At 41.1% G+C, this 11,706-nt stretch overlaps 1 protein-coding gene across 1 annotated transcript; it reads left to right on the top strand.

Annotated features, from left to right (window-relative positions):
* The first annotated feature begins 1,510 nt into the window (after positions 1–1,510).
* Positions 1,511–10,490, top strand: LOC109403672 (diacylglycerol kinase epsilon). The gene is made up of 4 exons (XM_019676500.3): positions 1,511–2,453; positions 2,516–3,060; positions 3,126–3,291; positions 9,328–10,490. The coding sequence occupies exons 1-4, from the start codon at positions 1,835–1,837 to the stop codon at positions 9,612–9,614; spliced, it is 1,617 nt and encodes a 538-aa protein (XP_019532045.2). The 5' UTR covers positions 1,511–1,834; the 3' UTR covers positions 9,615–10,490.
* The last annotated feature ends 1,216 nt before the right edge of the window (positions 10,491–11,706 follow it).

The raw sequence follows: 11,706 nt of genomic DNA, 5'->3' as shown, positions 1-11,706 counted from the left end.
ACGTAAACATGTTGCAGTTATCGAACGTCTACTGTACATGTTTAGCAACTTGGTACAGTAGACGTTCGATAACTGCAACATGTTTACGTTTCACCTACCGAATGAAATTCGTTAACTGCAACGACTGACAGACGTCAACGACTTGTCAGTTGGTCTGAAAGTGATCTGAAATGCATTCGAAAGTGCATCGCTATGCAGCTGTCGTCTGCTCTGACAGAAATTTGACGGATAGCGGTTCGATAACTGCAAAATTGTTGCACTTACCGGACTTGCAGTTAAAAAGCATTGCAGTTAAAGTACAAACTTATTTAATTTAAATGAGTTTGTGGTTAAAGCGTTTGCACCGAGCGTACGTCTACTGTATTCTCAAGCGTCGGTAGCCGTGTGAATAAAACACGGGCTCGGTGATCCCGACGTTCATGGATCGAATCCAGTCTGCATCCTTTGAGGATTTTTTTATTTTTTTCATAAGTCTATCTTATGCAATTTGTCATAGCAAGCACGATCAATTTTCATAAGGTATTCTCATGCCATTCATAAGAATTAGTTATAGCAAATTTTCATAAGGTATTTCGATGATTTCGCTAGTTTTTTTCGCTGAGTATTAGCAGCGTCTACTTCGGAAAAGTACACTGTGGAGGAACTTATCGAAGTTTAAGATGGGAAAACCACTCACTACTGGTAAGTTTTTAATATTTTTCATGATATCAAAATCTGTAATTTTATCCAACATCTATTTTGGCCCTCACTGATGCTTTTCTGACTGCAACAATCTTGACCTTGTAGCCCGATCCAGACGGATCGTTTACCCGTTGCCTCCATTCTACAATGGCCAAAGGTATGCTTTTCTTTGTTCATTAGACGGTTGTCGCCAACATATGAAAAAAAATATTGTATTGTTTGATCTTTACCATCCAAACAATACAGTAGACGCTCGATAACGGTAACGCCTGACAGACTTCAACTACCCATCAATTGACGTAAAATGAACTCATTCGACTATTTATTTGGGCTTAAGTGGCGCACCATTTTGACGTTTCGCGGTGCGATAACTGCAAATTTGTAGCACATACCGGACATGCAGTTAAAAAGCATTGCAGGTAAACCGTTTGCACCGACCGAGGCACCGACTGAACGTATGTACTGTATAAAAATTTTAATAGTGAAATATAATAATAATAGTGAAATCAAATAATAATAATAATAAATAATTTAATAGTGAATTAAAAATTCCCGGTTTCAAAAACGTGGTAAATCCCGGCTACCACATCCACAGTGGAATTTGAACCCACCCCTGCAGCTGTAAACAAGTCTTATGTCGACTCAGTTTTACGCATCAGCTAGAGTCCCTATAATTAGAGTCTGGCGGACTGTCACTTTCGACCGGAGCCAATCGAGCATGACGTCATAGTGTCCTCACCGATAAATGCTACACCGTGACGTCATGCTCGATTGGCTCCGATAGAAAGTGACAGTCCGCCAGACTCTAACTAGACTGACTCTAGCATCAGCTGGTGGGTGGCAGATCGAGAAAAAAATAACGAAAAAATGATGCAGATCGCCGCAAAACAGTGCCCTTTTAATAATTGAAAAAAAATCTGGTGCAACCTTTGCATTTTGTACAAAAGCTAGCAATATTTCTAAAGTAATATTCAATACAGTAGCAATCAGTGAAAAATCGGTTTAAATTGAGGTCCGTGTAGTTGCGAGAACCGTCACGAAAAATTGTTTGCGTGGGTGACGGACGGACGGTCGACGACGACGCCGTCAAGGACATTCGCGGTGCATCCAGTTGCAGTGTTAGAGAGGGCAACGATCCCACAGGGCAAAAACAATGTTGGACTGTTTCCTGAACCTGTTTCTGTCGGTTTTGCTGATTCTTGGGGCCGTTTGGGTGGCCGGGCGTTACTTTTTGCGGGAGGATGTGGTCTACATTCCGGACGGTAAGCGACGCCACGAGTGGAAATCAATCAAATTCCAGAATCGGCCTTGTTTTTGTTCGATTTGTGAGAATCTGATGTCTTCGAATGGGGTTTTCTGCGAAAACTGTGGGATTTGTTCGGACAACGGATGCATTCGGAAAGCGGACACGGAATTTCGGTGCAAGGAGTTGCGCATCCGTAGCCGAGCGGACGACGGAAAGGAGAGCCGTCACCTGTGGGTAAAGGGGAACTTGCCACTGGGGTCGGAGTGTTGTGTTTGTGCGGAGGACATCGATCAGAGCAGTGAACCGGGGCTGTTTGCCCAGCGGTGTGCTTGGTGCCAACGGTCGGCACACGATAAATGCTTCAGCGAGGTTTCCAAGACGTTGTGTGACTTTGGCGAGTTCAAGAGCATGATATTCCCGCCCAAATGCATTCTGGCGTCGCGTTCCAAGGGAGCTCCGAAAGTACACTTGACTGGAATCATTCCCCCGGAGTGGAAGGACCAGTGGAAACCACTCATCGTGGTTGGTAAGTGTGTTTCAAGGGAACGAAAGATCTTTGTAATTCTAATGATACTCTTAATATTACAGCTAATTCCAAGTCTGGAAGCAGTGGCTCCTTGGAAGTTGTGGCATCGATGCGTGGAATCCTGCATCCGCTGCAGGTGTTTGAGTTGGAGTCGCACGGTCCCCAGGAAGCGCTTCAGTGGGCGATCTACGCGGCCCCGGCCACCTGTCGCATTTTGGTGGCCGGAGGTGATGGCACTGTTGGCTGGGTCCTAAACACGTTGCTCCAGATGAAGGTGGAACCCCTGCCGGAGGTGGCCATTCTCCCGCTCGGAACCGGTAACGATCTGTCGCGTGTGCTTGGCTGGGGAGCAGAAGGTCCGGACACGTTCAATGCGGTTGAGTACCTCCGGAAGATCGAAAAAGCTGAACCGGTCCAGCTGGACCGGTGGCTAATGGAGATCACAGTGCTACATCAGAGTCGGTTTCATGTTCCGCGGTTCCACTATCGGCGAAGCGTTTTTGTGTACAATTATTTCAGCATCGGCGTTGACGCACTCGTGACTTTGAATTTCCACAAAGCGAGAGATAGTTCGTATTATTTGTTTAGCAGCAGATTTATAAACAAGGTAAGCTTTGTATGCTGAGAACAAACTTGATCACGCAACTACAGCATGATCCCTTTGTTTTGCAGGCTTTATATTTGTGCTACGGGACGCATCAGGTGGTCCAACAGGATTGCGTTGACTTGGAGAAAAAGGTGGAAATATATTTGGACGATGTCAAAATTGATCTTCCGGAGCTGCAGTCCATCGTCGTACTTAATATCGATTCCTGGGGAGCTGGAGTGAAACTTTGGGGTAAGTAAAAGAGATGAATTGTGGTGCATTATGGAATCGGAAATGATTTTGAATCGAGGTAGATAAAATGCCGGTTATTTTCGAAATTTCCAGAGATCTTAGCAGAAACCTTCAAAAAGTTTCTCGCGATTAAATTTTCTTAGAATTTCCCTGAGAATTCCTCCAAAATTTCACCGGTAATTCCCTCTAGAATTACAAGTAATTTATCAAGAGTTTTCCGGGAATTTATACAGCATTGTGTGGAAATTCTTTCAAGATATTCCTGGGAATTCTCCCAGGCGTTCCTCAGGAACTCTTTCAAGTATTCCTACAGAACTTTTGCAGGATTCTCCTAAGAAATTCAAACTATTTTTTATGTGAATTAATTTAGGAGTTTATCAGAACTCCACCAGGATTTCCCAGTTTTTTAGGATATCACTGGCAATTCCTTCACTGCCCCTATTCGCACAACAGTCCCATGTGATTATGAAACTCAGCAAACATAGGACTGTTATGCGAATAGGGGCAGTTTAGAAGTGTTCAGGATAATCCTCCCGGCAGTTCCCCAGACATTTACCGTTGTTTTTCTTCTTCGGAAATCTCTCCAGGGGTTTCCTGAGAATATTCGTAGGAGTTCCAGAATTTCTCCAAGAATTCCTCTAGCAGGTCTTTAGGCACTCCTTCAACAGTTCCACGGGAGTTTCTCCAGGTTTATCATAAAAAAGTCTTCGGGAATCTCTCCATTGATTCCTCATGGATACTTTTAGAAGTTTTATAGGTTTCATGAAGAGATTCACCAAGAATTTAAGTGAAAATACCTCCAGGATTTTCCTGGGAATATCTCAACCTTCTCTAAAAATTCTTTCATTATTTATCCGGAATTTTCATCCACGATTTCCACGAAATTTACTTCAGCAAATCTCAGGATTTTCTCCAAGAAGTCTTCTGGCATTTATATTAAAATCATTCCAGGATTTCCCTAGAAATTCTTCCAGGATATTCCCACAAATTCCTTTACGTGTTTCCCGCGAATAATTCCACGAATTTCACGGAAATACCTCCTGAACTTCCCCGGGATTTTCCCCAGATATTTATAGAAATACCACCAGTATTTCGCCGGAAATTCATTTAAAAAAATACCGGAAAAATCATACAATATTTACATGAGAATTCCACACAAGGTGTTTTACGGGAATTTCTCCAGGAATTCCTCGAAACTTTTCCAGGAGATCCCAGCAGGACTTCCTCGGGAATTCCAGCAGGAGTTCTTCAGGATTTTCTCCAGGAGTTCCTCAGAAATTCCCCAGTAGGTCACCTACGGTTTTTCCAGGTGTTCCTTGAAAATTCCTCCAGGAGCTCCTTGGGAATTGCTGCAGCAGCTCCTCGGAAAGTTTTCCCCAAAAGATGTTTGGGAATTTCTTCAGGAGTTCTTCGAGAATTCTTCAAGAAAATCTTCGAATTTTTTCAGGAGCTCCTCGGGAATTTCTTCAGCAGTTCTCCAGAAATTTCTCCAGGCAAAAGCTTCTCGGTAATTCCTCCAATAGCTAACCAAGAATTCCAACAGGAGTTCCCCGTAAAATCCTCAAAGATTTACCCGGAAATTTCTCCCCGGGAATTTCTGCAGGAATTATTCGGAAATTTCTTCAGTAGTTTTCCAGCAATTTCTCCACGGAATCTTCAGGATTGTCCAAGATTTTCTCGAAAATTCTTCGAGAAGTTAATCGGGATTCCTCCAGAAGTTCATCGGTAATTCGTCCAGGAGATCCTTGGGAAATCCTCCATATTTTTATCCAGGAATTCTTCAGAAATTCTTCGGAAATTCTTCCAGGAGTTTCTTGGAAATTCCTACTTGAGTTCACTGGGAATTGTTGCTAAAGTTTCTCGGAAATTTCTTGAGGAGTTCTTCGCTAATCCCTCTAGAAGTTCCTCGAGGATTTGTACGTGAGTTCCTCATTCCTCGGAAATTTGTTCAGGATGTCATTAGCAATTTCTCCACGAGATCCACGGGAGTTTCTCTAGGACTTTCTTGGGAATTTCACCAGATTTTTTTTTCGGGGATTCGGCCAGAAGTTTCTCGGGAACTCCTCCAGAAGTTCTACAAGGTTTCTTCCAGAAGCTTCTCGGGAATTCCTCCAGGAGCTCATCAGACATTGGTGCTCTAGCATGCGCAGCTTTTCTTTTTTCTCACTCACACTCGTAACCACGCTGCAAATTTTATTTGCTGGTATTCAGCAACCTTTGCTGATTTTTTTTTGTGCTGATTACATTCAGCAATATGAATTTACTGCTTGATTTACTGAGTATCATCAATTATTTTTCAACTTACTGACAGCAACGTTGTGCTGAAATTCAGCAAAAATGTTGCTGAAATCCAGCAGTTTATTTTGCTGATTTTTTTTTGTGTTGGAAGCATTTCATAAAAATTGGTGTGCAAACACGAGAAAGAGAAAGACGAAAGAGGGGGCACTTGCCCCCTCTTTTATTTCGCTCTGTCATGTGGTTATCAAAGAGAATGAGCGAAAAGAAAGAAAAAGCTGCGCACGCCAGTGCATTGCTGCAGCAGTTTCTCGAAAATTTCTCTAAGAGATCCTCAGGAATTTGTACAGGACTTTCTCGAAAATTATTCAAGAAATGCTTCGGGATTCCTCCAGAAGTTCATTGGTAATTCGCCCAAAAGTTCCTTGCAAAATCCTCCAGGAAATCTTTGACATTTTTATCCATGAGTTCTTCAGAAATCCCACGGAAATTCCTCCAGGAGTTTCTTGGAAATTCTTCCTTAAGTTCATTGGAAATTGCTGCTGAAGTTTCTTGGAAATTTCTTAAGGAATTTCTCGCGAATCCATCCAGAAGTTCCTCGAGGATTTGTACGGGAGTTCCTCATTCATCGGAAATTTCTTCAGAAGCTTCTCGGGAATTCTTCCAGGCGTTCCTCGTGAATTACTCCAAAAGTTCCCTGGAAATTTCTCGATGAGTTCTCGAAAATTTCTTCAGGATACCATTAGAAATTTCTCCCGAGGATCCCCTGGAATTTCTCCAGGCCTTTTTTGGGAATTCCACCAGATTTTTTTCGGGAATTCGGCCAGAAGTTCTACGAGATTTCTTCCAGGAGCTTCTCGAGTATTCCTCCAGGACATAGGAAATTCCTCAGGAGCTCACCAGACATTGCTGCAACAGTTTCTCGAAAATTTCTCTAACAGATCCTTAGGAATTTGGATAGGACTTTCTCGAAAATTCTCCAAGAAGTTCCTCGGGATTCCTCCAGAAGTTCATTGCTAATTCGTCCAGGAGGTTCTTGCAAAATCCTCCAGGAAATCTTCGATATTTTTGTCCAGGAGTTTTTCAGAAATTCCTCCAGGAGTTTCTTCGAAATTCATTGGGAACTGCTGCCGAAGGTTCTCGGAAATTTCTTAAGGAGTTTCTCCCGATACCTTCTAAAAGTTCTTCGAGGATTTGTACGGGAGTTCCTCATTTCTCGGAAATTTCTTCAGGCATTTCTCGCGAATTACTCTAAAAATTCCCTGGAAATTTCTCGATGAGTTCTCGAAAATTGCTTCAGGATGTCATTAAAAATTTCTCCAAGAGATCCCCGGGAATTTCTCCAGAACTTTCTTGGGAATTCCACCAGATTTTTTTCGGGAATTCGGCCAGAAGTCCCTCGGGAATTCCTCCAGAAGTTCTACGAGATTTCTTCCAGGAGCTTCTAGGGAATTCCTCCAGGACATACTAGGAAATTCCTCCAGGAGCTCACCAGACATTGCTGCAGCACTTTCTCGAAAATTTATCTAAGAGATCCTCAGGAATTTGTGCAGGACTTCTTTGGGAATTTGTCCAGGAGTTTCTTTGGAAATCCTCCAGCAAATCTTCGATATTTTTATCCAGGAGTTCTTCAGAAATCCCACAAAAATTCCTTCAGGAGATTCTTGGAAATTCCTCCTTGAGCTCACTGGGAAATGCTGCTGAAGTTTCTCGGAAATTTCTTAAGGAGTTCCTCCCGAATCCATCCAGAAGTTCCTCGAGGATTTGTACGGGAGCTCCTCATTTCTCGTAAATTTCTTCAAAAGCTTCTCGAGAATTCCTTGAGGCGTTTCTCTTGAGAAGCTCTTCGAGTTTTTTCCTGGAAAGTTCGTTCAGGAGTTCCTCGGATTATTTTCCAGAAATTCCTCCATGAGAAGTGCTTCTGGAATTCGGCCAGGAGTTTCTCGAGAATTCCTTCAGAAGTACTTCGATATTTTTTCCAGGAGCTACTCGGGAATTCCTCCAGGAGAACCTCGGATGCCGGATACCGGATTCCTTCTGGAGTTTCTCGGTAATTCATCCAGTTCTTCGAAAATTTACTCCTAGAGTGTAGCGTAGTGTGGGTCATCGGAACCGTTTTCTCAGATCAAAGCTTTTTTGGTTCCGTTTCGGGTCCTGAGTATCTGTGCAAAATTTGAGCACGATCGGTTGCGTCTACACTTTGCGCATTGCAAATGAAATTTGTATGGGATTTTGTATGGGAAAACATACTTTTTTTTGCATTTTAGTCATAAGTTGAAAAAGTTTGTCTGAAACTTTCTAACCGATACAGTAAAATGATAGCCTAGGTTGTTCTGAAAAACTTTGTTGAAGACCGCAAAGCGATCCGATGCTTGTGAAAAAAGTTATAACCAACGAACCGCATGCATGTGTTTATGTTTTAACATGTAAAGGAATAACAATAGCAACAAAATCATGCTGTTTCGCCAAGCAATGTCAACGCTATAACTTTTTTTATACGCATCAGATCACTTCGCGATCTTCGACACAGTTTTTCAGGACACCCTAGGCTATGTTTTCACTTTATCGGTTACACGGTTTTAGAAAAATTCGAGCTTGTTATGAGAGAAATGCAAAAAAAGTGTGTTTTCCCATGTAAAACCCCATACAAACCTTAAACTCACAGACAAACAGACGTAACATTCTGGATGATTCCCATCGTACATCAATTTAACGGTATATTTAAAAAAATGATAGTTGGCCAACTGGCCATCCGTGGTGCTCGCATCGTTTTTGCTCGAGTTTGACGTTTGCCCACTACCGCCATCTAGTTGATGGTCGGCCAAACTCAGTATTTTTAGCATTGGGCGAACATGTTGCCGTGACTACGATGTGAATTGAAAAATGTTCGAAGTGTTACGTCTGTTTGTCTGTGCTTAAAAGCGATGCGCAAAACGTAGACGTGAAATGGAATCAAAAAAGCTTTGATCTGATGGGATACCATTGAATTTTTATTTTTTCCATATAAGGCTAATACAAATTTCGATTTTCTCTTATGTCACCGCCCCCTCGGAAAATTTTGGTCGGAATTCAACATTTTGAGGGGGGCACAAATAAAATGTTCAAGAAAATCAACAAATTTAAGGTGTAATTCGAGTTCCACAGAAACTTTCTTAATAAATCCGATGAGTTTATCTATGTTGCCTAATTGTTTGGATATTTTTCCATCGAATACATTTATTATTTATCATCCTCCCCCTTAACGAGTCAACGAGCGCTGTGACAAAAGAAGAAAATGAGATTTGTTCCTGCCTAAACATGCTGAACATAAAAGGAAAAAGATAGAGGTTAGGATTGCCAACAATGCAATCAAGGACTATACCCGGCAGCTTTGACTGCGAACAGCCACGAAGTATGGTAGACATTTTGTATGGGTGCGAGAATAAACGAAATAAAGGCTGATTAATCGCAATAACATGAAATCCGAAGACTTCAGGAGGAATTTCCATGAAACTCCTATAGGAAACCTCTATAGAGAAATTCTCGGTGAACTCCAGGAGGAATTCATGAGAAAATCATGAGGAACTTCGGGAGGCGTTCTATATGAAGTTCTGGAGGTTTTTTTTTGGGAAACTATGTAGGATAAAAATGATATATCTACTATGTTAATCAGTTTTGGCATGAACTAGTTATTTTGTAACAACATTCTGATTTAAATGGGTTGAATGGGTAAAGTAAGAGCGCAAAACATATTTCCGTATTTCAAGTGGATAGAACCTCATCGCTCAGAATCTAATTCGTATACTTTTTCTTTCCCAACAGAGATGAGCAAGGACTCGCCCACTCACGGCGGTAGTAGCATGCGTGAAGTCCACAGCATTTCCGACGGCATTGTGGAAGTGTTCGGCGTGGTGTCATCGTTCCACATTGCTCAGCTGCAGGTTGGACTGAGCAAACCCGTTCGACTTGGGCAGGCCCGCCGGGTAAAACTCCGGCTGCACGGAACGCTTCCGGTGCAGGCCGATGGAGAACCGTGGATGCAATCGCCCTGTGATATCAGCATTGGCCACTGCGGTCAGGCCACGATGCTACGGAATGTAAGCGAATGATGCGACGAAGCGTAAGTAATATGTTGATCCTTGACACGTGTACACTTACATTTTATTATCGACCCCTGGAAACGGCTAACCGAGAGCGTAACAGCTTGGAATTTGGTGATTGCCGATACTAAAACTCAGTTGCGGTTTTACCGATATGTCGGTAAAATTTGGCGGTTGAATTGACAAACATGTTACCAAGAATAAAAAAAAGAATCGTTGGTAAAATTTTTACTGAGTTTCAGTAAATAAATCACCCAATGCGTTTACTGGAAATCAATTTAACTATTTAAGTGTAATCTCTATCTCAGCCCACGATATTGAACTTAATGGAACCCACGAATCTTTAGTCAGTTTCACCGAAGAATTACATTATAGAGAAAAGTTCATATATTATCTTATCCCTTCCAAATGATATTATACATACATATTACATTGTCTCATAAAAATAAAAAGAGACATGTGTTACGCCGTGAATCTGAATTGCTTAATCTTAGTGAGCCGTACGTATCGATGTATTGGAACCAAACGGGCAACTTTTACCAACAACCTTAAGCTTTTATTTGTCAGCATTATTTTTTGTGTACTATCGACTAGGTAGACCGTAAGTTGCAAACGGGAATTGCCGAACGAATAATCGGAAGACTTATCTCAACCATGGCGGATTAAGATATTATCATTGTAATGTGGAATACTACCTGTGTACTTTAATGTTTAATAGATCTGATATATCAGCGTGCATTTCGCGATGTGCATTTTTACTTGTTGAAACAAAGCCACCTAGCGTCGGATTATTTATATCTCTATTTGTATATTTGTAAACTGTGCAAGCGATACATTTATAAAGTCAAAGAATACCAAATTAAATAAAAACATAAGGTTCGATCAGTTGTACGTTCTGCACTTTGTATCACAAGTCCATCGTTCATAAATCTAACAGAAGGGTAACCCGAAGCAGCTTGGGTGTCCTAAGGATGGATACTTTCTTTACATCAGATTGGTTTGTTGTCTTCCTCCATTTTTTCTATACATTAGTTAACTATGTATGCTGAATTACAATACCTATAAATGAAAACTTCAGAGCGATGACCATTTCCCGTCGTCTGCAGCGTTCGGAATGCTCACTCATTCTCACGAAAATCGAATTCTCCCTCACGCCATCGGAAATTGTTATCCACTAGGGTAACAGGGCAAAATTTATGTTCTGTGTTGTACACTTGTCCAAGTGTGATGTCTTATTTTATTACACATTTGTAATGTTCCACTAGAATGTCATATTTTAATGTGCATTTGCAGTGCTTCATTATTTTTTCGTAATAATGGCGCCCAACGTGGGGCACGGGTTTTGTAGGTGTCCACACGGAGAAAAATATAAAGTTATGACAATCATATTTCGCTCGCGAACAAGCATACAGGGTGTTAGGTTCCTGAGTGCAAACTTTTTAAAGGCTGATAGAGGACCATAAATGGTGAAAAAATATGTTCTACGCATATGGTCAAATCTCAACCGTTACGTAGTTATTGAACTCCCCATGTTTTTGACTCTCATTGCCTTAACTGGCTATAACTTTAAAATGGTCAAGCTTATTGCAGTTTTTTTACCCTTATTTGAAAGATTATTGAATTTTCTATCAAATGGCATCTTTGAACCGATTGGTTTAGTTAAATAACTAAGTTTTCTAGAGCAAATTGCCTAAAAGTTATGTGTTTTAATTTGTTTTTGTCAATTATCTTTGAAAAATGCGTAATAAATTAAAATTATTTCTAAGGCAAAGTTTTGGCCCCTGTTCCACTCTACAATTCGTTCTTTGACATCAAACTTCTATCTCTTATCATTTTCTTGCAATTTCGATTGAAACGTAGCATTCAGATCATAAATTTGCAATCGTCATGGCAAGCACTTTTTTGCGCACTGTGCCGCACATTTAAATCAAAATTGCAAGTAAACGATAAGAGTTAGAAGTTTGGCGTCAAAGAACGAATTGTAGAATGGAACAGGGGCCACAACTTTGCCAAAGAAAGAATTTTAATTTATTAGGCATGTTTCAAAGATAATTGACATAAACAAATAAAAACACACTATTTTTAGCTATTTTGCTCCAGA

This window comes from Aedes albopictus, chromosome 2 (assembly GCF_035046485.1).
Source record: "Aedes albopictus strain Foshan chromosome 2, AalbF5, whole genome shotgun sequence".
Lineage (NCBI taxonomy): Eukaryota > Metazoa > Arthropoda > Insecta > Diptera > Culicidae > Aedes > Aedes albopictus.
Note: the sequence above shows the minus strand (reverse complement) of the source record. Positions and strands in the feature narration are given on the sequence as shown.

Bases quoted from the DNA above. Each gene is read 5' to 3' on its own strand.
- LOC109403672 (XM_019676500.3), top strand. From the start codon at position 1,835: ATGTTGGACTGTTTCCTGAACCTGTTTCTGTCGGTTTTGCTGATTCTT. The intron at 2,454-2,515 runs GTAAGTGTGTTT...TTAATATTACAG, and splicing joins GAAACCACTCATCGTGGTTG to CTAATTCCAAGTCTGGAAGC. The intron at 3,292-9,327 runs GTAAGTAAAAGA...CTTTCCCAACAG, and splicing joins AGCTGGAGTGAAACTTTGGG to AGATGAGCAAGGACTCGCCC.